Raw genomic sequence first — 26,853 nt, 5'->3', positions numbered from 1 at the left:
ATGTTAAACAACCAGAGGGCCAAATCTTCTGGGTCATTGGAAGAAGAATTACATCTGCACAGCTTCGAAATGAGGACACTGACTATTGGATGTCTCGGAAACGATGGCAGAGAAAGTCGGGCTAGATTGTGGAGCTCTTCAGTATCCACTACGCTACTGCAGGTTCGACTGCAAAGATTCACGTTGAAACTAAAGTAGTCAATGCATCGAGGGGATGCTTCCAATTCGGTACTAGTTGTCATCTGTTGACACCCCCTTCCTGACTCCAATTTCCGATAGCCATTACCCATGGCAAAAGTAGCCGAACCTGAGCTTTCATTGGAAAACTAAGACTTTGTTGGCGAAAATGGTTCCGTCTTCCTATGCTGCGAGATCTTGTAGGATGTTTGATAATCTCAGTTCTCCCCAGTTTGTTCGTATACTCGGGATAACATATTGCCTAATATGAGTCCATTGAAGTATACTCTTCTTTCCTTGAGCCTCGTTTTCGGGACAGGGGCCCTGGACCGGACAACTTCAGTCCCGGCTGGTGGTGTTCCAGAGTATACAGGCCAGCCCGTTGACGACTACTCCCCAGTGCTACCTACTCTCATCTACAATTGCGACAATCTCCCATCAATCTGCAAGAATGTAGAGGAATACCTGGTGGACAATGCCATTCAGATGGGTGCGGGCTTGGACTTCCATTATGATTCTGATTCAAAGAGCACGGAAAAACGTCGTAGGAAGTCATGTCCCTCCAAGGGAGCTTGGGTGAATGTACTCCCTTTCCCATGTGGTAGTGACCCGGCGCAACCCAATGTGATGCCTGGAAACCTACCTGCTCGTGTCGGACCACTTGCCACCTGGCAGGGCCCCGAGTTCGAGATGGAGATTCCTAACTTGCTGGGTACCGGCCCCAGTGGGATGAGATATACCTGTGATGAATTTCCAGCTGCTTCGTAAGTTCGAATCTCGCCCCTTAACGGTCATTTCTAATATGCGGCTTCTAGTTGGATTGAGGGGGGAGTGAATAATCTCCCTCCATACACCAGTGTATACTGTGCACCCAAAGCTGTGTCTTGTGAATCAGACACTTGGGCGGATGTGCAGGCGCAATATGGTCCTGGGGTCTATCCCAATACTCAAAGTGAACAGGACTGGCAAGCCCGAGCACATGCATTACTTGGAGTATGTGGCATTCGTGTCTTTCTTCGTGAATCTGGCTAATTGAATTTTCTTCAGAACTACGCCAAAGCGCGAAGCCAATGGCAAGACCCGGTGATGAAGTTTCACTTTACAACCACCGCGTTGGGAGCTGCGAGCGCAGCAACAGCAGCCCAGGTAGTTATGCCTGCTTATCCGAACAATCCAGGTAGCACGGGTGTCGCCAACACAAAGAGAGATTCCATTGAAGAAATTGACGGCCGCATTCATTGTACTGGAAAGTTCTGCGCAACCCTGAAAGACGCAGGCTTTGCCCTCGAGGTTCCGCCGCCCACAACTTCCTACAAGATGTTAAAGGATACTGGAGATGAGACCGAGCCAGACTCACCGCATGCTACTTTGCACATCCTCACTTTCTAGCTTCTTGAAAGCTTGAGAGAGTTCGACATACTTTCGCACTAGATTAACTCAATGTATCTTGATTAATTAAATCACCTCTAAAAGCTAACGATTGTTTTTATTAGGCTAGTCCATAGTCAGAAAAAGGAACAACCCTTACGAATTAAATTTGACAGTTTTTCTTGGTGCTTGAGGCTTGACTAGGAACTAAATAGGGAGTGAGCCCCGAACGGATTAGACGACTAATCAATGTGGAAAATAACCGAACTGAGTGGGGAGTTGTCTTTGCCGTGGGCTAGAAAGTCACGCTGACTTGAGGTCATACAGTAGCACAGATGGAATATGGGTCCACGCTAATGTCAAGCAGATATACAACATTTAGCCATCTGATATTCGTCGGGTATTGTTGCCATCTCATCCTGCGAATGAGTGGATAAGCTGAACGCCCTAGCTCACCCGGCTAATATCCGCGAGTGGAGGGGCTATTTAATGGTCAAACCCCTGAACCTAAGCCATTTTGTGGCGACCAATTATTTTTTCTTTCATCTCTTGAGCGCATTTAGTCTCACTAGATACGAGGTCCTACACTCATTCACTATCAGACGCACGGAGCGATGGACAATTCTGATGCTCTCGCCCAAGTTCTTGGCACCACAGAACTACTATGTTCAATCCTAGGCCATTTATCGCAAGCAGATTTACTCCGGTTGCAGCGTGTGTCTCAGTCGTGGCGCTCACTTATCAAAAATGCACCTAATCTATGTGCCGCCACCTTCACGGGTCAAGGCCCCTCCCAGCACGTTCTGAGCAAGGTTCCGCAGCTGAATACGTTTGTTATCGGCCGACTACGCTGGTCCCCTAGCCTAGAAATGGCCTTGGTCAATACAACCCAATTCCATTCTGTCGGAACGGACCCGACTCTGCAGGCAATGGCTTATGAGCATGCATCGTGGAGAGATCAGTATCTGACCTGGCCCCCCGTCGCCAAATTGTCGATTATCCACGGAACCATTTCACAGGAGGAACCAAGTCTCGCGGACCTGGTGGTGACCTCTCGCCGAAGTGATAATCAGAATCTTGCGCGTGAGGAGGAAGAAGATGGGAGCTCCGAGTCTGACAGCGAAACCCCACCCTATGTCTTATACATAGAGGACTTCCCGCATAATTCAGGTCGGGAATGTCGAGGTATCAGTGTCCTAGACATGATCTATGGCCTTCGATTGCATTATCTGAAGTTTGAGCATAGCTTGAAGTTCTTTCTTCGTCCAGCATTTGAAACCCCCAGAGGTGGTGAAATTCTTGCGCGGATCAAGAAGTACCCTCGGGAGCTGATGGTTGATGTTACAGTCCTCAACTTCTGACAAAAGCTACCAATGTTACAGATCTGACAGTTATCTCCACTAGAATTCCCCAAAATTATATGTTTTATTCTGTGCCACAGTCTCACACCTATAGATCTGTATGTCCTTCGCGTCTAATCTTGCAGTAAAGTCGACTTGAACTCCTTCATGCTAGCGTATACACCATTGCGATAGTTGTGTTTGTTGACACCTATTTGACCGAACAAGGCCTCGTATGGCTTCATTTATGTTAGAGTCGTAATATAAGAGAAATCATAGAAGACAGACCTGTTCGAGTGCAACTGTCAAGTCCTCCTTCTTTCCAACTCTGACCAAATGCGCTTTATTACTGACTTTGGGGATATTCGACACCGGAGCCTGGCGACCTTGTTGTGAATGCGGACCCTATCCAGGCTTAGTTTCTTCTTCGACGTGCACAATAAGATCACCTACTCCCGTTGCGAATCGACCCTGGAAACCGCCTCCCTGGGCTTTACCCTGAACTAGCGAAGCTTGGTGGCCTCCATTCTGCAGCGTTCGAGCAGACTCGGCTGGAGCAAATGCGAGGAATATCAATGCTAGAACAGAAAGAGCGCGAACCATATCGATGGCAGTTTTGTTGTAGCTGGGGATTAATCTCAAGGCATCTACAGATATGAAAAGTGGGATATTGTTTGTACCCCCTGAGTAATCCTGCACAATGCAAGCTGTGGACAGGGATCCCATGTGACCCTTTAGCGTTCAGACTAGAGAGCCTCAGAATTCCCGACAATCCCACAATCATATGAATCCCAGCGACATGCAGTCTCACGGGGCTAGGGTTACATCCTGGATCTGAGCAACTCGCAGTGGAGCGACCGCAGAACGGCAATTGCGGGTTGGCCCGGTTGACTATCTCGGGTCGGCAATCAATACCCAAGTTCGCACAATCAGATTAATCTGAGACATCCACACTGCCTGATGAGGGTCTGCATTTAGCCCGTGCCCAACTGGTCTCAGGAGCATAATTTGTCTTAGCCACAAAATGAGCTAAGGCGAACCTTTGCCAATTCGGGCTCGCCCCGAGATACAATCACCAATCGTCGTTTTTGAGTGTATCCCGAACTTCAACGAAGCTGCAAGCGAGCTTGGGTCTGAACGGAGATTATCTCTCGCTGCAAAATGGATGCATGCGAGAAGAATCTTTCCTCTCTCCACCTCCACTCTATTAGCTGTGACCGGGTAGCCCCCACAATCCTTTCGTTTTCAAAAATGCGAGAGTATAAAGTCTCTCTTTCAAGCCTTTTCATGTCAAGACTACATAATTTCCATCAATAAGAACCAACAGTAATCAAAAAATTTCATTATACATCATGCGTGCAACAGTAGCCATCGCTTCTCTTCTCTCGCTAGTTGCTGCGGCACCATCTGCCGAGAGCCTCACCAAAAGACAGCCCGTGTCTTTCGTTGAATCCACAGGCCTCGGAAAGCGTGTGGAAGGTGGTGTAAGTGTGTCCCGATGGTTTCATTGATATGTGATGAGTGTATGTCCACTAAACGAGGGTTGGTATTAGGTATATATCTGCACAGATATAAATTGGGGTGGAAACTGCGGTTTTGCTAAGCAGCCATGGGACCAGTGTATTCAGCTGGATTCCCCCTGGTAAGTGATAACTTCGAGTCAGTCAAATATCTCATAGCTCTTATTGACTCGTGAATTAATTTAGGTGGCATTCCATTACTTCAATCGGCCCTGATGAGTACAATGCCATTGTGGCCTACGAGTATGCCTTCTCTTTTCCTTTCTCTGTTTAATTCTCTAGTTCTCTTAGCTAACGGTGATACAGGGACTATAACTGTGGATCTTCTAATACCCTAACCATCTGGAGCCCGGGCTATGTATGTCATGTTCTTTTTCTTTCCTCATTTGATACAGAAAACTAACATCGCTTAGGCGAATCTGGGAGCCGCAGGATGGAACGACCGCATTGGTAGCTTTAAAGTGAAGCAAATCCCTGGGCGCAACTGCGTATACGAGCTGGGTAACCCATTCCTTCCTAGCGTCGATTGTACTGTCTGTTGCAATGGATGTAATCGTAGTGGAACGGGTTGCTGTCCTGCCGGCAGCTCTTGTTAATGAACGACCGAACCAAATCAATTATGTAGGACAATATTGCTTTTCCTGTTGTCGCAATGGTCGTCAGCCACAATTATCCAGAGGTTTCAGTGTTACAGGCATAGTCATGAATATCATTCTATGTACTCTCAGGTCACATCTCTATGCTGCCTATCGTCCATCAATTTGATCCTAATATCATCAAAAGCCTATTTCTGCGCTTCAGAGCTGGGTCCACCAGTGTATGTTATCTAGATCTGAATATGAAGATAATGATGATATTCTCTATCTAAAAACAAGACTGGGGAGAAAGAGAAACAAGTAGGAATAGGATACCGAGACCCTATCTATACTACTGCCAAGGATAGTCCCGTGTCATGCATGTTTGATACGGTTGATCTATATCAGGCATAAGGCATATGAAAGCCTATGATATCCGACAAGATTTAATACTTCATGGATGACGGGTGCAGTTCCATGTCAGCCATTTCGTTGAATCTGAGCCTGTTTAGATGAGAGCCTCGAAGCTGTCGCTGTTACCGGAGTCTGAGCTTGTGATGAGCTCATGTAATTATGCATTCTATGAATTTCTCTATAAAAGACTGCCAAAGACAGATTTCAGATCCGCGGTCAGATATGAAACAGGTGGACAGCGGGCAGAGGTCCACCATCACATAGTCATGATTATATCGGGCAATTTTTGTACAAGGCACTGGATAATGACCGAGAGATTCTAACAGCGCGCTTATCCGTTCATCTAAATCAACGTTGACATTGACCTCAACCGTCGTACCCCCATTTTAAAATTGACAAGACTATGCAATGAACTGACTTGTTCTCCGTGGCCTTTGGACTTTGCAGTTTACTAATCTAGCCCTAATCGAGTGGTGCGCGCTCCCTTTCCGGTCACGTCCCAAGGTTAACAGTCACTTACACTTTTCTACGAGAATAAAACGTCACTGCCAAGCTTTCTTAGCTGACTGACTGCTTTTTTAGATAGTCGGTACGAAATTAGGTTCCTAGATTTTCTTGACCGTTCAACCCCCTCAGGGCTATCATCGCTTCTATATGTCTACGGACACCCGTAGAATTGATTACGAGGATGTTTTCCAACTCATGTGAAGTCCCTCATAGGGACAGCTTCTTACAAGACCTCCCTTCGAATATACCAAGATATAAATACGAAGGTGGAACGCAATTCTGCATGATCATGGATATAGAGCTCCGCCGGCTTGAAAAGTCCATGATTGCTCAATCCCAGCAACTGACTGCTCCTCAGGGGAAAGCCGACCATACAGCAATTAAAGATAATCCCCTGTTATCTCGTACCATTCAAAAGGGGAATGAACAGCAGACCTATTCACGTCGAGTCACACGTTCCTTCCTCAAAAACGAATCGCTTAATTTCATTCCCGCCCACCGGCCAACCGACTCACTCAATCAAACAGAAAATATCACAGAAAGCGAGCTTCCAAGTGATTGCGTTCTTTTCTACATCCCTAGCCGTTCAATCCAATCCGATATCCTTGATTTCCCTGTGCTGTCTAGCCCTAACCGCTATTCCTTCGATCTTGCAGCAAACCTTCTACTTGTCAAGATGGTTACAATAATCCACTCTGACATTGGTCAGTTTGTTAACCTAGCGCTGACCCGCGTTATTACTGAGATGGGTCTTGCAGCCTGCGTTCGCTTTTACGCTGGAGCCACAATCAGGGAAGAGGGCCTTGGTAAAGAAGGGGACCAAGGGTGGGGCCCTCTTCCACCACCTCAAGGCTTTGCCGATAAACCTACGGTGACCCTTGAGGTAGGAGTCTCCGAGTCTCATGTCAAGCTCCTGCGGGACGTTGAGTGGTGGCTGCATCCATCCAAAGGCAATGTCAACACAACAGTCACAATCAAGGTTGACAGGAAGCGTCCTCAACTTTTGATTGATCGGTGGGAGCGTATCGATGGAATGATCCAGAGCACTCAGCAAATCGAACTTTCAAGGGTCAATGGACAAATTGAATTGACCAATGACTCTCTGACAATTCCCTTTGAATCTCTTTTCTTGCGGCAACCAACTGGAAATGAGAACGACATTAACCTGGATGGAGAAACCCTTCGGGAACTAGCTGGTAGAACATGGCGTTTACAGGGGTTCTAAAATGGGGTTCTCGGATTGTTCCTCGCCCTCGCTATTCATTCGCTTCATACTTACTGAAATTCATCTTTTTTCTTGATTCTTTTCTCTTCTTCCACCTTATCTCTTTGGTCCTATATATCAAGCTACCCAATGTTTCATTTGTTGACGAGTCTTTTTTCTCATGGTGGACGCGTCCCGTTGGACCAAGAGCATGGCATGATCCAACAATCCTTTTGCCGAAGTATAATGCACATGAAAGAGCTATATATTACAACGGTCTTAATGGATAATGTTATGAAGTGGAAGATCATAGTCCAGAAATGAGCAAGGAACTTCTGGGCGATCATCCAGCTCACGTATTGTCACATGAAGTATCACTTTTCCATGCTTTAGAGACATGCATGGTCGAGAGGGGGCTGAATTAAAGTGCATGGCTGGAGCGAGGATAATTGGATATGGCCAAGCGAGACGGCGGCTGAGTATTGACGGTACCAGCGGTCGCTGAGAGGGCGCGAGGGAGAACCCTGAAGTTTCAGAGCCTTACTGCGGGTCTCACTAGTGACGATGAGGACGGGGAAGACGATCTTGAATGTTCTCAACTCCAAAGCTTGAGAATCCCAAAAACAGCTTCACAGCTATTTGGTCACAGTGAATCTTATAGTAGCTGCTGGTCTCTAACATTCAAGGAATCAAAGGATACGTGACGAGTTCAATGACCCAAAGCCAGATCTACTCACTGCCATACTATAAAACAGCATTGTACTGATACCGAGTATTTCAAATCAAGCCGCTAAATCTCAGGAGATCAGAGTGCGTACGTTGTCTATATGACGGCGGTGCCTTCCGAGGGGCATTGTTTGATTGGAGAATTTGACCAACTGTGTTGTAGGATTCCACGGCTTAGATCAACTCGAAGAAGCTCAGCAGCTATTCAAAGAATTTGTCTCCATTCAGGAAAACAACCAAATGATAAATGAGAGAGAGTTTGAAGGGCTGTTTTGAGGAAGCCGAACAAGCCTTCGGAAAAGCTCAGTTCTTGCACAGTACGCTTAGGGCCAATCTTTTTTTTGTGTTGTCAACCCTTCCTCGATCGGAAACATTCGTATGTATCAATGTCGATGGGAAGAGGCGGAACGGGAATATGAAGAGGTAGTGAAAGGACGACTGAGACCCCTCGGGTCACGGCATAAATGGATTGGGGTCTCTTACCATTAGCTGCACAACTACTGCATAGACGCGGTCTAGACCATGGGAAAGTAGACACAATGCGTTGGGAATAATTGAGAGTGATCCTAGCAAGCCCGGTCTCGTGCCACGGTCGAAGTTCCTTTTGGCGCTGATTTTTGCCAGGATTACAGATCAAATTGAAAGTATGGCTGTCGGGGGAACAAGCTAGAGACATTGTGAGAAGCAGTATTTTTTTTTTTTTGGCAGGAACACCTCTTCACGGTATTCTTAGGGTTTGTTTTTGCAAAAAGGCAAGCAATGTGATATTTCTCTATAGTACCGACCTGCCAGGTGACTTGATAGCGTCGCTTCGACACCTGGGCATTCTTTATATCGACAAACTTAAGATATGCAAGTCCTCCATGGTTATTCGAATTGACCAGAATGATGGTGATGACCTTGTTTTGGCCCAAGGTTATGCTGGTGATAAACCACTCACCTAGCAAGAATGTGCTAGGCAAGAATCCATAGAATGAGTGGGGTGAGAGATAAATTAGAACGACAGCAATCACTGGTGACTCGCGAGTTTCAGCCTTCACACTTTTCGAGCGCCATGCAGTCTTGGCCTCGTATATGTAAGAACTGAGATGCACTAGCCTATCGGCTATACTTTCACCGGCAGAAATGAGACCCTGAGAAGCAGTAAGAGGCTTTTTTATCACGTCACATGTTGGCACAACTAGAGGCTTGGTCTCTGAAGCACATATATACCATTTTCTTTGTTAGCACAAGAATGACTTCCTGTTCAGCGGAGTAGAACTTATCTTTCTCAAGGCCTTTTCTCGAAGTAAGAACGTCTTTGACAAGTACCAAAAAGTCTTGAAAGATTTTGTGTTAGATATTCTTCTTCGTTTTGTGCAATCCGTGTGATATAGGCCGCAGGTGGGCCGTATGTTATGTCTCAGCAGGGCCAGAATCAGTATACGAGTATAACAGCCGACATGTCATGGATGCACGATAGGTCAAGATCGTTCTATCTACCTATGCTCAATCGTCGTCACGATCTTGATCGGGGGTCGTTGCCGATGAGAGTGCAGAAAGAATCACACAATTCATGCAGACTCGCTAAGATTGACTGTTTTGCACAGTGAAATCCTATGTCTCGATAATGTCGGACCATTTGGTGGGATTATACCCCGCAATGATTCACAGAGATGCATGGATGAGAATGAGGTCATTGATAATCTTTCCTATTGAACGACTACTATAAGAGCGTCCTCTGCTCCGCTTCAACGAGTAGCTCAACATACCCTTCTCTTTCACTTACCCGGTAATCGATATCCAAGTATGCATATCCCACTTTTCTCTATCCTCGCTCTCGCGCCCGCAGTGATTGCCGTTGTCGTCGATACGCCGACTATGAAATCGCGTCGGAATTGGGACGTGACATGGAGACTCGACACGCCAAAGATTGGCATCACTCTTACCCGAGACTTCAAGAATTTTGAGTGGATCGATCTCGTTGATGCCGAGCCGGAGAAGGCTAGTGTTAGAATACCGAGAGACGTGAACCTTCAGCCAGGGTAAAAAGTCTCACCTACTTGAATGAGAATGATACTGATCTGGCGTGGGCAGTGATGTTTGGTTGGTCGCATGGACAAGTCACGGTACAGGACCAATTGGATATAGTGAAAAGTTCACAATCAAATAAGCATTGTTGTCGGACACTCTAGGCATCCCTATGCCTTATGCCTGATATAGGTCAACCGTCTCAAACTGTATGGCATAGGTACGGGCGATTATTGGGATCAGCGACACATATCCCTCTTATTGGTTGATATTGCTAGGCGGTATTCGGATCCACTCTCACATCACGAGAACTCATGTTGTATCTATTAAATTGAAGCGCATCAAATTGAAGCATGTCAACTTGAAAAATATAAGATTGAAATATAAGTTGAAGTAGATAAAATGAGATTATATTAAGTTTACTGTCACGAAATTGAATTTCAAAATCAAGTTTTATTAAATGGAAGTTCATAAAATCAAAGCACTTCAAATTGAAGTATATCGCACTGAGGCCACGGTGTCTCTTTTCTTCAGGTAAATCCCTAGTAGGGCTTTCAATTCCCTTTGGAATATGCAAAGGATAACCTAGTTTCTGGCGTATATCATAATTTTGCTGGATATCGCAGTAAGGGTACTACTTTTGTGCAAGATCCCGACGCCGCTAACAAGCTTTAGGAGTGGGCCACCGAGGCGCAGATCTCTGGCTCATTTTGACATCTGCAACTAATTGAAATTCAAACTGGATGTCTTGTATTTCCTGGCCCCCGAATTGTATGAATTCACAAAGGAAACAACGACAAACATGAAAATGAACTCATAATCAATAATCGATACCCATCGCACCCCAAACATGGGTCGCCAGAAAAGCTAAATCTTCCACATTGAGAACGATGTCTTTCTCCCGAGGGTATTGAGCAGTCCTTCGCCAAATTTGATGAAAAGGAATCAGTAGAGGTTCTCCCGAAACTGAAGCTGTCCCGCGAGCTCCTGTGATTTCAATATGGCGGTTGACCCGAGGTCTTCCTATATCCGCATCCCATTCCCACTCATCGATTTTCAAGAGTGGTCGATCTTGCTTGATCTTGATAGTGATCGCGATATTTGCTTGACCCCTTGATGGGTCTACCCACATCTTCGCGTCGCCGCGAAGCTTTGTGTCAGATTCAGACACTCCCACTTCCAAAACAACCGCGGGTCCACTAGATCCTTCAAGTGGGCTCATCATGGGCGCCCAGCCTTCATCTGGAACTTTCAGATTTGCCCCCACATTCACCTCCACTCCAGCAAAAGACTCAAATTCACGGCCAAGACCCATGTCCTTGAGGGCCTCTTCAATGAGAGTATTCATCGCGCGGGTGGCGCAGCGGTGTTGCCTTGTGGTCATCTTGATTATGAGAATTTTCGCAAATCGATCGTACTCGTAGAAGAAACCCAGAGGTCCGTGATTGTTTCTATTAACAATTTCTTCTTGAAACGACGAGGGCTCAATAAGAAAGATGATGTAGTTTGTGTTGTCGTCGGGAAGGGTATCACGGTGAGCGAGGCTCTGAAAACCAACTTCGTGGGAAGGAGCCGCCAGTGCGTGGCTCATGTTCCGAAAACGTGCGCTTTCATAACCTAAAATCTTATGAAAGTGATGGCTTTCTCTGTAGATGTATCTGGGAACAGGCGGAGGTAGAGTCTCCAAAAAGAGCTCCGTATCATCGCCATATCTGGCAACACGGGTGTCGGATTCATCCATCAATGGCAGGATATGGTTTTCAAGGTTTTTCTATCGTCAATATCATTAGCACTGCACTCTAGTACGATCGCATGTGAGAAGCGTGGATGAAGTTTGAGGATATGTGTTCTTGAATGCAAGATTAACTACCTCATAATGATGTACCAAACTTTGGAGATACCACATACGTACAAGCCATCCCTTTCAGAATCTAGCCCCGTGGCACGAGCAGGAAATAGACCACAAGAAATCACACACGGCCCATAGCCCGACCTAGCCTAACCTACCAAATGGGCTAGCGTTTAGGGCTATACTTTGGGTAGCCTACATCTTGTAGTATCAGTTCACCTGAAGTATAAAATAGACCTTTAATTCCAATCATTTTTGGGGTATAACAATTCAGAAATTCGAAAAGCGACTGAGACTCTCGGTCACCTTCCGTACTCATGGGCTAGTTTTCCTGAGTATGGGCCAGAGGATTCCCCGGTACATTTTCGAGTTGGGACATTGGAATACTGATCATCGGCGGATCTCTGTCAAGAAGAGAGTTCAACTTTCTCCAGAGGTGACGCTTTTCCTGGTTGCACGTGGAGCATGATTCATGAGAAAGGTAAATGAAACAATAGAATTTATTGCAACCATTGCTCCCTAGCCAATAGAGCCCCTTCCTCTTTGTGCGCCCAGATCACTTCCTCTGGGGGAAGGCCATTGTGCTAACTTGGAAGCTTGGATACTAGCCCAACCCTAAACATAGCTGATAAGCTACGAGTCTTGGTATAATCTGCCTACGGATTTAAAATAGAGCTTCTATAATCGATAGCAATGAAGTGTCAAACCCTAAATTATGCAGTAGACCTTGCTCTTAAATCATCTTGAAATCGAAACCCCTTACATTCAATTACTCAATCACAATAAATTATGCACAAGGATTTGCTTGGTAGCTTTGAAAGAGAAAAGTTAGAACAAATTGTCATTCGCTAATTGCCTACGTCAGCGGTGCTTGTTGATCCTCTGTACTCTGCAAAAGTGTAAGAGGAACTTTATAGGATATAGCCGCGAAAGATCGAACACAAATTGAATAAAAGTGCTTTCGACATTGACTTTACAATTCAAGTTGATGATTCGAGTCTAAGTTGGTTGCCGGAAGAGCAGGAAATGCTAGTTAAATCTAGCGAAATGGAAAGCTTAGGTAGGCGGGAGATCCGAAAAAGACCCTTTAGTCCGTGCGGGAGAAGATAATGCGGTTTGAATTTTGAGGATCTGGGCTATCGATGAGTTCAAATGGTACTAATGAGTGGTGGTTCCAGACACAATCGAAAGTGTAGAGAAAATCTGTTCAGAATAAGGTACAGAAGTCAAAATGTTGAATATGTCATGAAATCCTCGATTTTTTCCACCTCAATCGGACCAAGGATCATATCCTTCGGGCCATCCCAACTCATATGCAAGTTCTGACAATAGAAAATCGTCGGAATCGTATGCCTCAAGCCTTTGACGAGTCTTTCTGATGGGAAATTCGCTGTTGGGTCTGCTTTTGCCAAGTTTTGTTCGGTTTTGTGGGAGCTTGGGCTTTTCCTGGACTCGTTTATTTTCCGCCCATACTTTGAGTTCCTCCGGGTTTCTGATGCACCAGATGAGGATATCGCGTGCTGCAAATGCATCTTCCAAAGCATTATGCCCATAGTCGCTATCTTGAATAGTCAAGCTCAAGAGGTCCTTCGCAAGTTTTTTTAGTCCCCACATGCGGGGCAATGGCTTCGTTGATATCACGGAAGGGTAGACAGTCTCGGCAGTTAGAATCGCAGAGTCAACAACTTTTGAGTGAGCTATGCCTAGCACTTCGAGATCATAGTTGAGAGAATGACCAACTAACACAGTGGACTTATCAATGAACTCCAACAATTTATCACGCGCCTCTCGCCAGCTTCCAAATGCCGCACCAGAGGCAACGGCGCTGGTCATAATGAACTGTGTCAAGCCACTGAACTCATACCTCCAGTCGATCACGTCCTCATCTGGATTAACATAGCGACTTATGAGTACTTCGCCGGTTAAAAAGTTGACGGCACTGAGAAAAGCGAGTGTCTGGCGACCGTTTCGTACTCCGACCATTTCACAGTCAATGGCGATAGCAGAAATATTGCCCGTGGCCTGTGGCCTCATATTGGTTGTCTCTCTAAAGTCATAGGTTTTAATGGACCCTTTGCGCGGGAACTTCTTGTTTCGCACGGATCCGGGACCTATGATATATCCTTCTGTCTGAAGACGATTCCATGAATGGCACCTGGACCGTAGATATCGCATGATGAGATCTTGCTCGAGAGGAGGTAAAACCGTGGGATAAATGCTAGTTGCAGATATAGGAATTGGAGCAACTTATGTTACAATGAATTAACCCCTGGTTTAGTTGGTGGGAATTCGAAGATCCTTACCTAATAAAGGACCGTTTCCGATGCTCATAAATGGGAAAGAAGCCAGTGGACCTTGTAAAGAATGAATTCCAGGAATATCCGACGCCTGTTGAGAGGATTTGAATGACTCTTTAGAGGCATTGTGGACAGCTTTTGAGCACACAATTGGTGTCACCACTGCACTTGATGATGGAGCACTTGTTGGTGGTGTCTGGTGATTATCGCTTGGTGCGCCGGGCGAAGTAGACTTGTTATACTTTTGATAATGCTGTATAATCCCCAACTCATCCTGAAATGTTCTTTGGCAAACAGGACACCGAAGAGAGTGACCCTCCTTGATGAAATGATTTTTGACGCCCAGCTGACTCCGAAAGTTGTTTCTCTTGCACCCTGGACAGGAGAACCTAGTCGCACCATTTTTAACCATGTCCTAAAATTGACACTGATGGAAATTCAGATTTTTAAATGACGAACATGCGTGGGGGCCGCTTGAAGAGCAGATGTAGGGAGGTTTCGCGCTCTTTATCTGTCTGCCTGGAATCGAGACTGGTGCTCAAGGCATACACCTGGTCAAAATCATGCATGATGTGGTGGGAAACTATTGGCAGGCGCAGGGGTTTTCGAACAGCCATTCACTGCCCCATAACCCCCCGGGCGCGAGCCTACGCGGACACACGATTGGATTATTTCTTCTGCTCTACGCAGGGAAGACACAACACCTAGCAACTCCAGCGATTGGAATCCACCCTGCTAACCCAATCAAATCTCATCACACCGGGTGGGTATCTGTAGACGCTGAGACTCAATATTTCAGATGGCACATTGATCTCAATGATGTTCCATTCTCGTCAATCGAGGAGGGTCAGTGCGGCATTCGCTGTTCGCTCCGGGTAGGGGACACTCACCTTGGCTCTCACCCTGGCCTTGTCACCGCAATTACACCTGCTCGAATATTGACCGCACTTAAGTCACAGGATTTTGTTGTTTTCGGCTCGGGGGAGGTGGGTGATGGGGTGATCTAGACCTCCCTCCGCGAAGCCCACAAAGCCCATAGCCCAACCCAAGCCAACCCACAAATGGGCTGGGCTTTGGGCCAGAGTCCGGGCCCACCCCATTATAGGGGCCCAGTAAGCCTAATTAGCACCAAACATTTCAAAAATCAGTACCTTATGTTTTAGCCCCGTAGATAGCACTTATATTATAGTGATATCTTATTACAAGAATATATAATTTATGTATATTAAGTCAGGTTTATTTATCAAATTAAAGTATACGAGAAAACGCGTTATTTGGAAATTTTTGTATATAAAGAGGTTTAAATAAAAAATCTTGGTACTCCGTAAAGGCAACTAATACTTGGATCAAATACCTCTGGTGCTAAAATTAGGAACAGTGTTGATATCTGAAATCGGCTGCAAAACACCCTATGGTAGATCGAGGAGACTGTATGTTCCCGAATTGAGGCGGGCGGGTTTATTCGAATTCAGAATGGCTCGCACGCGGTAGATACAATCCTGCGTGGATATACTAGATAAAAATGTGGTGTTTCTATATAGCCAGTTGTAGGGTGGGATGAGTTTAGAGCTGGTTTCTTCACAGGACCCCGGGTCTCAGCCATTCTACTTTAACTTACCCACTTTTTTAAAGTCACTCAAAACAATCTGGAAAAGTCAAAGATTAAAAATGCATGTGTAGCCGGTAGCCAGAATGTATTAGAGTTCAGCTAAGCAAGATAATTGCAACAAATGCGCGACATAGGGTGAATCCACCTACTCTCAATCGAACTCACATCCTGTCTTTTACACACTCGCCCCGCTAACCCACAGTCGCATGACCTTGGAGCGAGATAAGCTGACGGTGTGAAAACGATATTTGTTTACTTCAATGTTTCCAAACACCCTAGTTCCGAGCCCTGGAGGTATGTCGCGATGCTGCAAGCAAATTGTACCAGGTGGCAACGAGTCCCCATGGTGTATGGGTTGTTTTGCAAGGTCATTTGACCACGACCCAAGATATATTGGTTGTCATGGCTCTCTCTTCTTTCTTCCTCGCTCAATCGGTGTCTTCTCCTCGAAGCCCCAGAGCTACCGTGTATCTCTATCAAGAGGCACCATCTGCATTTTGGTCAATATGTTACACTACTCTCGAGTTACGGATTTTTCTAGCAACGTGAGTCTCTTTGAGACATAAGTCCTCTTGTAAAGAAAGGCAAAGCTGCAAGTTATCTGGATCTATTCTGAACTACTATAATAATGGCCTTATACTTGAAGCTGTTATAGCGAACTATCTTTGAGGATCAAAACTAGAGTACATCTCGCACTACATGCCTATACCCTCCCTCCCCCTCTCCACACATGCCTACATATATAGGCACCAGATCAATATCTGAATATCTCTAGAAGTGCCGCGATGAAACTCTTCACAAACCTTTCTCCTACCTTGATCAGAAGAGATCATTGTACCTTTTTCGTTTGTGGAAAAAACCACAAGGTACAAGGAGCTGTACAGTCGCTCCGCAAAAGTCTCCGTACGGCCGGACCCACACCCGTGTTTTTTCTTACTTTTGAACCGCGTTTTCTCTAAACCCGCTGTTTTTAAAAATCAACCATGGTTCCACGAACACCTCTACGCCCTATTAATTCAAATAGGGTGAAGGGAAATGAGCTATCTCCATATCTCCGGGGTCAGATTTACGGCTAGGCCTAGCTAGGCGCTTCAATCGCGAAGATTGGTTAGCACTTCGGTTTATCGAAATCCACAGTTCAGTACACCCTCGACCAAGAAGCTCTTCGTACCGAAGGCAAGAGTCAAATTCGTTCCGGTCGCCCCTCAATTCTATTAGAAAACGACCGCGCTACTATTCTCTAATTGATTCGAAACGATCCCTTTATCCTCTATTAAGAAATCCGTGAACAAAGTGGACTGACCGCGTCCGACGATACCCTTCTTCGAATGATTAAATCCTTAGGCTATAGCCATTGGAAAGCGAAAAAAAAGACCATTTTTAAAGCTAGAGTATACTAAGCTACGCCTTGACTAGGCTTTAGAGCGACGAAATTGGACGTGGGATAACTAGAGGAGGATTATCTAGTCCGATAAATATTCTATCGAGATTAGGAAAGGGAAGCGCTACTAATAGGTCTTTTTCGTTAACCACCGTAACGAAAAATAGAAAAAAGAGTATATTGTGATATACTCGAAGTCGAAGAATATCTCTATTATAATTTAGGGAGTAATTTTCGGATGTAGTTATAGCGATTTATTCTAAATGAATCGTGACTCGGAATCTCTACACAATAGCTACTTACGCTTCTTATATCGTGAGGTTCTCGAAGAGAATTTACCCTCAATTTATATGGATTTAACGCGGATATTTATACACGATAATACTCCAATTTATACAGCTCATATTATCTAGGATTAGTTGTGGGAGAATAGAATTGAAACTATGATATAGCCGCTGTACTCGCCTGATTTAAACCCCATTAAATATATATAGGCGAAGCTAAAAGAAATAATTGACCGCCTCGATCCGTACCTTGATAAATTCGAAGGTACCAAAGAAGATCTAATTAATCATTTCGAAGAGTTAATCCACGCGGCATAGGCGATACTAGGTTAGGATTACTTTGATAGGTTGAGTTCAAGCATAGGTCGCAGAGTTAAGGCGGTAATTGAGGCAAATGGGTGGTATACTAAATATTAAATAAATCAATTAAATACTACGGTCAATTGCCTATATATCCTATATTTTTATATATTTTTACTATATAAAATGGGTGCGTAATAATTAATTGAAATTGGTGGGTTGGATTTCATGATTGAGATATATATTTGATGGGGGGGGCGGGTCGTACGGAAACTTTTGCGGTAGAACTGTATATCGTAGCTCACTTTATTGAAGAGGCTATAGAGAGTGGGGACACGAAAGCCAAAGAGACTGATAAGCAAAGGAATGAAATAGACCTAATGATATGTTTTCCCTCATGAATGAAATTTGGATTAGTCAAGTTATTCAGAACAACTCTACCGAACAAGGACTCCCGGACGAATCCGTGTATTGATCTTGATTATATTGAGATTCCTTGACCCTGAATATCACAAAATAAAAATAAAAAAGCCTTGTATCCATTTGTTACCCCAAGGTCATAGGTGACGCAGTCTCGTCAGCTAAAAGATCTCCCGAAGCAAGGCCTTGAGAAACCCATCCTTCTTGGCAGCTGATTTTGGGAATATCTTTCCAGTCTCGATCGTATACTTCCTGAGTGCCTTTTGACTAGCAAAGTGTTTGACTTGCTTTCCTGTGCGACGGGAGTCGATCAAGTCGACCAAATTCACGTGTACCTTTGCAAGAGCCTGGCAAATTCAGTATGAGAAGAGACTAGAGCTAGAGAGTCTCCGGAGTATAAATCTTACTTTTCGACATTTTGTGATACTTTGAATTGGATCTTGAATCTTCAATTCAAGACATAGCGCCTGCCAATTCTCCAACTTTGTCGCATCAGTGCCAAAGTGAATAGCAAATTCGGATTCCAAGAATTTCGAAAGTCCACTTCGATATTTTCTTGAACCTCTCTTCCAATTCATTTCACGTGCGAGAAGGTGGAACTCATCTATTGCAGATGTTTTGGTTTCCATTTCGAAATCAGAGTAACGAGAAAGGTGATTTGGGGTATCCACGTGGAGATTGCCTACTTTAAAGTGTGCAGGGGAAGAAAAAAGTATGCAATACCAGCTCAACAAAATAGAATGAGAATAGTAAAATCACAGTTCACAGCTCCAACTCATCAAGCAGGAATCATCTGTCTTTATTATATTCTGGGAAACAGGCAGACTTTGCCCCCGAGTTACGCCTCGCTATACATAGCTCGTGCCTGTGGGCCGACCTAGCAAGGGTCGACAGCGAGCTAAGACAGCCACAGGTATTGACGACGTCGATGGCTGCAGTGAGTACCGAAATTATCATAGGCTGATCAGTCTATGAGACTGGCGAATGCGATCATCGAGAAACAACATGCAACCAGCGGCTCTCGATGTGTATGAGCTTCACCTCAATGCTAGGAATTGATATATCGAGCGAGGCTTCGTGCGTTGTGTCACAGGGCAAACAGAACAATCTTGACACCAAGGTCCAAGCCTTTTTCTACATTACGCCTTGCTGCCTGACTACCTCATTTGAGACCGACAGAAAGTCCCGGATTCATTTAATTCATTTATCACTGTGACCATGGCCTTGGTAAATGAGGTGGCTATGCTCAAGCAAGACGAGATAATTGATGTCGATTTTTTGTATACAGGTGCAAGCATATCTGCATTGAATGGGGGTTTACCCGCCCCCATGTCCAAACTTGAGGTTGTTTGATTCTATCCAAGTCGGTAAGCAGGGCGCATAAGCTCTGGGGTATGAGTCTCTAGGTAGCAACAGGATTCATGAAATCTTCATGAGCTCACCAAAAAGTCTTCCCATATCTTGAAATGGTATATTGGTATGAAGGGTGAACAAATCGGGGCATGCTTTTGGAAGCCTTTACGGAGGATACAGATCATGGTAAACCTGTGAAAGCTGAATGAGGTAGTCTAGATCGAGATTCTACTGCGTGCATTAAATTCGAACCTGCATGGGACTTCATGCTGTTCAGAAAAATACTGCGACTAGGTGCAGCTGCGTTTCTGCCTTGTCCCCACAGTGGTGTACGGGCGACCATTGGGACCAGCGATACATAACCCCCTTATTGGTTTATATTTCCTGGCAGAATTGTTGATCCACCCTCACTTTCCAAGTACTATACTGAAATCATGGTATACAGTCTTTTTGCCTCTACAATTATATCAATTTGCTTAAAGGTGTATACCAACTTATATTCAGAAATATATCATTCATTAATAGATATTTACCCGAAAAATTAGGTTAAGTATAGTATGTAAGGCCTTAAAAGATCGGCACTAAACGTGACGCTGTTCGTACCTATATAAATCCTCGGCGTTAAAGCCTTCTTACTTCGTAATTATCCTTCTCTCTTCCCCTCTACCACCTCTCCACACTTACTCTGGTAGCTACTTAAAGCCTTCCTTAAGGTATTCTTAGAGAATTTAGTGAATTGACTATAGCTAAGCCACTGTGAAGGCTATTGGAAAACTGCTGAAAAGACCACTAAAAAGACCACTAAAAAGCCCTATAAAAAAGACATCACAAGGCCGCAGAAGTGGCCGTCTACGCTTATAAGTGTAAAAAGTAAAAGAGAAGTAGGAATTAGCATACAAATTGAGATCAGGGTATATGCTTCGAAAAGGCGGTGATAATAGGCGGTAAGGCAGTATCCAATGAGAGGGTTATGTATCGCTGGTCCCAATAGTCGCCCGTGGTGGTGTATCCGTGGCGCAGCATTTTTAGCGCCCAAAAATTCTCAGAGCAAATGAAAATTAAGCAAAGGAAAATGACGGAATTCTTTCAAATGACAACGCATCATAATGTGCTGCGCAACCGAAATGCTGTGACAAGATCTACAGCTATTACCCCTCGTAATTCATCGTATGTACTATGTACTAAATGTATCGGATGGACTAGCTCGCAAGTAAACGACTTTCAGGAGTAGCAAAAGAATAGCTCTCCAAGCAACATAATTGACGACAGAAAAGATGATGATGATATTCTCTATCTAGAAGCAAGATTGAGAGAGAGAGAAAGGAAAGAGAAACTAAGTATGTATAGGATACTGAGATCCTATTTATACTGCCAAACATGATGCCAGATCATGCATGTTTGATCTATATGTCTGGATGCCTATGGCATCCGACAGTATGGCACAGCCCCTCTACCTAGACCTCAATCAAGCGTCCCCCACCCCTTAAAGCTCAATCGAAATGCGCCCCCTTAAAGCCACAAAGCAGGCTAGAGACTGGTATCCATTTTCCCGCCATAATTGATGCAGAAATCGACGGCCACATGCTATATGATATCGTGAGTTCGTGATATGGTAACTCTGGGCACTGGGCTCATAACTGACAGAAGTCTGTCTGAACGACAACACATGGTATAAATCAATGATATGTATTGGTCTAATCAAAAATCATGATATTTGACAGTACTCAACACTCATGTCGCTGTCGAGGGCCAGCCAAAAGTACAACCCACGTAAAGCAGAAACTCCACTAGACAAGTTTTCCAGTATTTGTATCAATCTCCTGGCGCCCTTTGAAGTCGACTTTGAGCGATTTGGTGCCACTCCGGACCAAATTTTGAAACCAATCAGGGGCTCCTCTCTGCAATGTCCGTTAACGATGTGATGTCCTGCGTCAAAGGGAAGAAACCTACCAAGCCTGCAAAAAAGCCAAATATTCCAGGGAGGAAAATAGTCGCACTCAGCCCACTGTCAAGTGTATCCACAATGGCGTCCACAACAGTGTCCACATGCAAAATAGGCATCAGAAACCGAGACTGGTTTGTCTCTCCTTTAAATAGAGGCGTTTTTACGAAGCTCAGCACTGCGAGAGAGGTGCGGACTTTGGGCGCATTCTGAACTCGTAGTTCCTGCGCGAGACACTGAGGAGTAAGGAAAGAGGTTAGCGTTTGTATCAGAAGCCGATGAGCACACTTGAGGCATACCTCATGAAAGGCAATCAAACCAGCTTTCGACGCCGCGTAATCTGCAAGTCCTGGTGGGGGGATATAAGCGCTCATCGAGGCAATATTGAAAATGTGTCCGTGATTTTGCTGGATCATAGTCGGAAGGAATTCTCTCGAGAGCAGGAACGGTGCCAGTAAGTTAGTCTTCAGCGTTATGTTGTTGTCGCTGTATGTGCCTTCGACCACCGTCCGACCACGCGACAGGCCAGCATTGTTGACTGCGACTGTTAGTCGTAGGCTTGTGAAAGGCCCCATGATTTAACTGACTTAAAACGGTAGGATGGCCAAATTCGGATCTGATATTTTCGCAAACAGCCGCGATTTCTTGCTCCTGACTCAAGTCGCATTTATGGTACAAGATGCGATTGTTCTCTTTCAAGGGTTAGCAAATACAGGCAAAAGGGAAGGTTCCCTACAAGCAAGAAATATTCGCAGTACCAGGTTCATATGTTAGAGGAATGATATCCACCACAACAACGCGCGCCCCCATAGCAGCAAGACGCTGAGCAACTCCCCCGCCAATACCGCCGCTGCCACCGGTCACCACGACGAGCTCTTTTTTCCAGTCCCACGTGTCATCTGTAGTCCAGTTGTTCCGGCATTTAGAACTTAACCAATCGTTTAGCCACAGGAGCACACTGGTCGTCGCGGTAATTTGGACGAGCTTCTCATACGGCGCGAGCACGCGTAATCTTTCCCCGTGCACCAGGTACAGGATGATCAACCCAAGAAGCGGGTGGAGGATCGTTTTCCGTAGGCCTGATATAACCGGGTCAATGTACAGGCCTTCACGGGGAATGATGCCTGGCTTAGTTGTCATCGTCATGCTAGAGATACCTGAAGGAAACTGGCAGTGACGACGGACCAGTAGCGTTAGTCCACTTGATATACCAGTTAAAAGCGAGATATATACCTGAAGCCTCGGCTACGCTCTGATACACGCAGTCTATACATCCACCCCTCATGCATTTTGCCAGGAATCTTCCAAGGTCGTTTTGCATTTGTTCCGGCCCCGGGACCGGAAGGGACCCGGACTTCAGGGTATAACTTCGGTAGGACCGGAAACCTCCGCACTTCACTGCTTAGAGCTTCCGAACTGAAAACGAATACCGTGTTAGGAGTAAACAGGTGCAGCAAGTATCATGTAATATCTACCTGCTCTGCCGTCCCTAGGGCCATTGCTTTGTTTGCTATATCGTCGACCGGGCCGTTGCTTCCCACCGCTCTTCGAAACCTAACCAGGGAAATCTAAACACTAGAAAATTGATAGGATGGCTTCTTTCAATCTAAGTGGCAACTGGGTATTGGTAAATTATCTCATACCATGCAAATGACTCCCTGCTGATGCAAAGCCCCGGAAACAGGACAAGGCCCGGTCAACCAACCTAGATGCAGTCCTAAAACTGGTACGTGGGCCACCATTTTCAATACCTATGTTCTTAGGGCTAAGCAAAATGAGTAGCAAGGAGTCGGCTGGGTAACGAGGAAGGCCATTGGGGCGTCGAAGATGACCCTGAAGACCACTCAGAGCTCGGAAACCCATGGCTCGACAGGTGAAGCAGCTGAATGGATAATGTTCGAGGCTGGACTAGCAAGTGGTCTGAAAGGAGTGCCTGAGAGGCGTCCCTTGACGTGGACCGAGTTCAAGCACAACGATACGATCTTTGGCCCTGTCTTTATTCGCAGTCAGTACGTTTCCGGAGAAAGGACTTCAGATGGACGAGTCCGCCCCCTTGTCGAGCTGCAGACTAAAAATATTGGGTCTGGAATTCTACATGGCCTGACTGAAGCCATCGTCATAGACCAGGAAGATGAAGCTCCAGGGACGACTGTCGAGAAAGCTTTCATTCACGATTTTGTTCGTAGTGTCGATTTTGGATGGACGGCTGAGCAGGTAAGCATCCAGGTATTCCGCTATATCAGATACAGGCTAAAGAAAAGATTAGATCTGGGCTGTGGAAATAGTTGGCGAGGAGAAGCTCTTGACACGCAGGGCTGTTGTCGTGAAAGGCATGTCAATTGAGTCTGTCTGCGCTCGCTATAAACGTGAATGATCGGCAGGGTTTCAATGCAATACATGACATTTAGAAATAACAAGATAGTTCTTCGGTTGCACAAACGGCAATAACTTGTGCTGCGCATATTGATTCCAGGGAGTTGTCTCGTAGGGCTATCCCTTTTAGGTAAAGTAATAATTAAAGTAGCAGCTGTAAAGTAAGCTCTACTATTAACATCTAAATTAATAGTGTGTATGTGATGACTTTAAATTATAAATCCTAATACACTGATAAACATCATAGCGTAAACCAGGCTAAATAAAGAGATCGCCAATTACTTCCTACTACTCTCAGTATTAGCTTATTCTCACCGGTCAGCCTTTGAATTACAAGATTGTGCTATTCATGCCTATTTTATCTTTCAATCTTTAGCCCATCTAGAGTATAACTAGAAACGAAGGGATCGTTGATATGGGCCAGGATGGTTGAATTCAAACGAGAAGGTATAAACGCCGGATTGTACATTGGGCTTACAAACAACTGGTAAATGGCCGACCATTGTTTGTGAACTCAGTAAGATAGAAACAAACAAAATGACTGCTCTAAGCTGGCCGCTGACTACGTCTATCTGCTGGTCAGTCTGGAGAGCGTCATGACCAAGTAGCCTCTGATATGCGAAAGAGAGATATTGCTAGTGGCATTGGACTGTGTTGCTCCTACAATCCCAACGCATAGAACAGCCAAAAACCAGAAGACCCTGGATAGTGAACTGGTGCGTGGCTTCTTCACCTTCTGTTTACAGTCAGTATACCTTATCTACAAAATGACACGGAGATCTGACCTTGACATTCCAGTCCGACCATGTAGGAAACAGACTCCTCCACCAGTAGTGACCCTGCGTCCAGGGGTAGGCCATGGAGTTCCATTTCTTACCATTGAGATACCACTACAGGATACACGTTAGTAAAAGGGTAGCAGATAGCAATTGCAGGTCGGCTTACCGATATGCAGCCTGCGTTCCAAACACGTTTACTCAATGCGTCCTGCACCCAGTAAACGTAGTCGTGCTCAGCCTTAGCCTTTATTTCGACCGAACTGGCGTCCCCATCTAAAACCGGTTTTAGGACACGGAGCGCGTAATTTATGGAGCTATTTTAATAGTTAGGATGTATACTGAATGACGGGAGCCATGACAACGGACTTCTCTGCAGCCATCATGGCGGATGTGTGCCCGGTTGCAGCATTGGGGCCTAAGAGCATGAAGAAGTTGGGGAACCCACTCAGCACAGAGCAGTTGTAGGCAGCCGGGCCATCATACTTCGACCAGTGCTGTGAGACATTCTGGCCGGTGCGTCCAACCACATCCATGTAGGGGATGAACTTGTTGGTCTGGAACCCAGTGGCGAGGATAATCACGTCCGCTGGAATAAAGCCTTTGTCTGTCTCGATTCCGTCCGCGGTGATTTTCTCGGTTTTCGCGTCGGTTAGGAGGATCTTGTCACTGTGGAGAGAGTCAAGGTAGCCAGGGTCGAAGATTCGCCTCTGGGTATCAGATTAGCATCTGCCTCCGCTCAATATTTAGACAAGGGAAGAATCGAGGGATAGAAAGGGAGACGCACTTTGCATCCTACATCAAAGTCTGGGATGAGGAGGTCGTGGTATTTTTCTGGACCGGCCTCGCGCATGTACTTTTCCACCTGCTTGCGTCGCGTCTCCCTGAGTCTGGCCGCGCCTTTGGTCATAGGAAACAGACGAAAGTCATTCTCAGCAATCAAGAAAATGTGAAATCTATGCAGTTTCATAGCTAATGGAACATAGCGAAAGATCCACTGCAGAAGCCGAGGGTAGGTAAAGTTCGGGGCTGGGAATATCCAGTGCTTTGAACGCACAATCTGCGCAAGCGACTTGATCTTCCCTTCATTGACCAGTGCTGGAACTATCTGCGCGGCAGTACCTAGGGGCCACTGTCAGACTTCCCGTTGAAATTGAGTAAGAGAGAGGACACATACACCCGTTTCCTATGACTACAACGTTTTTCCCCTCCAGGTTCACGTTGTGGTCCCACCGCGCTGAATGGAAGATTCGCCCCTTGAAGTCAGACGCGCCGGGAATTTCACACGGGCGCGGCTCGACAAGCTGTCCTGTGGCTGCGAAGAGAATCTGACATTCATGGGTGTATTCGTGTCCAGTATTTAGGTCGCGCAAATAGAGAAGCCAGCGGTTTGCATCTTCTCGCCAAACACTGCGGACAACTTCCGTCCCGAAAGTCATCTTTGGCAGAAGATTGTAGGTATGCACCACATTATCGATATACTCTTTGATTTCCTTGTTCGACGGCATGAGCTTCGTCCAGTTGGGGTTCGGGGCGAAGGAGAAACTGTAGAGAGCACTCGGGACATCACAGCCGCATCCTACAAGGTGTGCGTTGAGCAAGTGCGATGCATAGTAGGCGGACAGTTACTGACCTGGATAGGTGTTGATGTACCATGTCCCACCGCTCGTGGGATGTCTTTCAAAGAACTGGATGTCTTCTAGGTCGTACCATCTCTTCAACGTTGCGCCCAGGGCGACGGCTGATAGTCCGGCGCCAACGCACGCGACCTGGCTGAAGGAGGGAACGTCGGAGGGCTTGGAGGTCATAGCGGTTCTGGTGTTGACTGGTTTACAGAAAGGTTTTGGGGTCGCGTGGGCTTAAGTATCAAATGCAGTGTTGCTAGGATATTACGGAATGATCCCGTAGCACTAGAGGCGTCCGAGGCGAAGCAAAACGTGTGCATAGACCCCCGCGAGATCCTCTGGCGAAGAAGAGCGACGGAAATGCGGATGGTGCAGATGTTGAAAGCGAGTACGTCAACGCAGAGCATGTTCTCCGGGTGCGTTCCGGAGTACCGGAACAGGTCCGTGTACACTTGTTATTTAGGGCTATAATTCGACTATGTCCTTAAGAAAAGCGACACCAGTCTGCAGACATCGCATCACACCTTCGAAATAACAACAACAGTCATGGATGTGCACGCACAGCTGCAGTCCGCCTGGACAGATATCATTGCCACATACAAGCCTGGCACCATCGAGTTCATAGGCAGCATCTTGGCCCAGGTGGTTGGGTTCATTCTCCCAGCAACTATCTACATGTTGATCGATACTCTGTTGCCAAAATTCTCCTGGCGCCATAAAATCCAAGGCGCTCGCCGCCAACCAACGCGCCAGCAGATCCAGCATTGCGTCAAAGTCTGCCTCTTCAACCACGTCTAGATCAT

The 26,853-nt window shown here is 45.7% G+C and overlaps 13 protein-coding genes across 13 annotated transcripts; 7 read left to right on the top strand and 6 right to left on the bottom strand.

Moving 5' to 3' along the window:
* Positions 1-444: 444 nt before the first annotated feature.
* N7500_009859 (uncharacterized protein) lies at positions 445-1,566 on the top strand (the record flags this gene model as incomplete). The annotated part of the gene is made up of 3 exons (XM_056680998.1): positions 445-941; positions 993-1,170; positions 1,225-1,566. 3 exons carry the CDS (start codon positions 445-447, stop codon positions 1,564-1,566), a joined length of 1,017 nt encoding a protein of 338 aa, XP_056528380.1.
* A 593-nt stretch (positions 1,567-2,159) lies between these two features.
* N7500_009858 (F-box protein) lies at positions 2,160-2,906 on the top strand (the record flags this gene model as incomplete). Its single annotated transcript, XM_056680997.1, has 1 exon — positions 2,160-2,906. One exon carries the CDS (start codon positions 2,160-2,162, stop codon positions 2,904-2,906), a length of 747 nt encoding a protein of 248 aa, XP_056528379.1.
* Positions 2,907-3,019: 113 nt separating this feature from the next.
* Positions 3,020-3,488, bottom strand: N7500_009857 (uncharacterized protein; the record flags this gene model as incomplete). Its single annotated transcript, XM_056680996.1, has 3 exons — positions 3,020-3,124; positions 3,174-3,290; positions 3,339-3,488. 3 exons carry the CDS (start codon positions 3,486-3,488, stop codon positions 3,020-3,022), a joined length of 372 nt encoding a protein of 123 aa, XP_056528378.1.
* A 749-nt stretch (positions 3,489-4,237) lies between these two features.
* N7500_009856 (uncharacterized protein) lies at positions 4,238-5,001 on the top strand (the record flags this gene model as incomplete). The annotated part of the gene is made up of 5 exons (XM_056680995.1): positions 4,238-4,369; positions 4,439-4,527; positions 4,592-4,648; positions 4,712-4,763; positions 4,819-5,001. 5 exons carry the CDS (start codon positions 4,238-4,240, stop codon positions 4,999-5,001), a joined length of 513 nt encoding a protein of 170 aa, XP_056528377.1.
* Positions 5,002-6,190: 1,189 nt separating this feature from the next.
* On the top strand, positions 6,191-7,126 carry N7500_009855 (uncharacterized protein; the record flags this gene model as incomplete). The annotated part of the gene is made up of 1 exon (XM_056680994.1): positions 6,191-7,126. One exon carries the CDS (start codon positions 6,191-6,193, stop codon positions 7,124-7,126), a length of 936 nt encoding a protein of 311 aa, XP_056528376.1.
* A 2,493-nt stretch (positions 7,127-9,619) lies between these two features.
* Positions 9,620-9,859, top strand: N7500_009854 (uncharacterized protein; the record flags this gene model as incomplete). The annotated part of the gene is made up of 1 exon (XM_056680993.1): positions 9,620-9,859. One exon carries the CDS (start codon positions 9,620-9,622, stop codon positions 9,857-9,859), a length of 240 nt encoding a protein of 79 aa, XP_056528375.1.
* Positions 9,860-10,661: 802 nt separating this feature from the next.
* On the bottom strand, positions 10,662-11,582 carry N7500_009853 (uncharacterized protein; the record flags this gene model as incomplete). The annotated part of the gene is made up of 1 exon (XM_056680992.1): positions 10,662-11,582. One exon carries the CDS (start codon positions 11,580-11,582, stop codon positions 10,662-10,664), a length of 921 nt encoding a protein of 306 aa, XP_056528374.1.
* A 1,377-nt stretch (positions 11,583-12,959) lies between these two features.
* On the bottom strand, positions 12,960-13,724 carry N7500_009852 (3'-5' exonuclease; the record flags this gene model as incomplete). The annotated part of the gene is made up of 1 exon (XM_056680991.1): positions 12,960-13,724. One exon carries the CDS (start codon positions 13,722-13,724, stop codon positions 12,960-12,962), a length of 765 nt encoding a protein of 254 aa, XP_056528373.1.
* A 4,418-nt stretch (positions 13,725-18,142) lies between these two features.
* Positions 18,143-18,610, bottom strand: N7500_009851 (uncharacterized protein; the record flags this gene model as incomplete). The annotated part of the gene is made up of 2 exons (XM_056680990.1): positions 18,143-18,328; positions 18,389-18,610. 2 exons carry the CDS (start codon positions 18,608-18,610, stop codon positions 18,143-18,145), a joined length of 408 nt encoding a protein of 135 aa, XP_056528372.1.
* A 2,511-nt stretch (positions 18,611-21,121) lies between these two features.
* Positions 21,122-22,416, bottom strand: N7500_009850 (short chain dehydrogenase/reductase family protein; the record flags this gene model as incomplete). The annotated part of the gene is made up of 5 exons (XM_056680989.1): positions 21,122-21,232; positions 21,285-21,512; positions 21,576-21,814; positions 21,864-21,968; positions 22,035-22,416. 5 exons carry the CDS (start codon positions 22,414-22,416, stop codon positions 21,122-21,124), a joined length of 1,065 nt encoding a protein of 354 aa, XP_056528371.1.
* A 451-nt stretch (positions 22,417-22,867) lies between these two features.
* Positions 22,868-23,650, top strand: N7500_009849 (uncharacterized protein; the record flags this gene model as incomplete). Its single annotated transcript, XM_056680988.1, has 4 exons — positions 22,868-22,903; positions 22,961-23,002; positions 23,059-23,490; positions 23,543-23,650. The coding sequence occupies 4 exons, from the start codon at positions 22,868-22,870 to the stop codon at positions 23,648-23,650; spliced, it is 618 nt and encodes a 205-aa protein (XP_056528370.1).
* A 567-nt stretch (positions 23,651-24,217) lies between these two features.
* On the bottom strand, positions 24,218-26,233 carry N7500_009848 (flavin-containing monooxygenase; the record flags this gene model as incomplete). Its single annotated transcript, XM_056680987.1, has 7 exons — positions 24,218-24,385; positions 24,435-24,539; positions 24,595-24,742; positions 24,795-25,135; positions 25,213-25,547; positions 25,603-26,004; positions 26,059-26,233. 7 exons carry the CDS (start codon positions 26,231-26,233, stop codon positions 24,218-24,220), a joined length of 1,674 nt encoding a protein of 557 aa, XP_056528369.1.
* A 363-nt stretch (positions 26,234-26,596) lies between these two features.
* On the top strand, positions 26,597-26,848 carry N7500_009847 (sterol desaturase; the record flags this gene model as incomplete). The annotated part of the gene is made up of 1 exon (XM_056680986.1): positions 26,597-26,848. One exon carries the CDS (start codon positions 26,597-26,599, stop codon positions 26,846-26,848), a length of 252 nt encoding a protein of 83 aa, XP_056528368.1.
* Positions 26,849-26,853: the final 5 nt, after the last annotated feature.

The sequence above is a fragment of the Penicillium coprophilum genome (genome assembly GCF_028826855.1).
Source record: "Penicillium coprophilum strain IBT 35676 chromosome Unknown utg000006l_segment0_segment0, whole genome shotgun sequence".
Classification (NCBI taxonomy): domain Eukaryota; kingdom Fungi; phylum Ascomycota; class Eurotiomycetes; order Eurotiales; family Aspergillaceae; genus Penicillium; species Penicillium coprophilum.
This window is presented reverse-complemented; position numbering and strand designations above follow the sequence as displayed.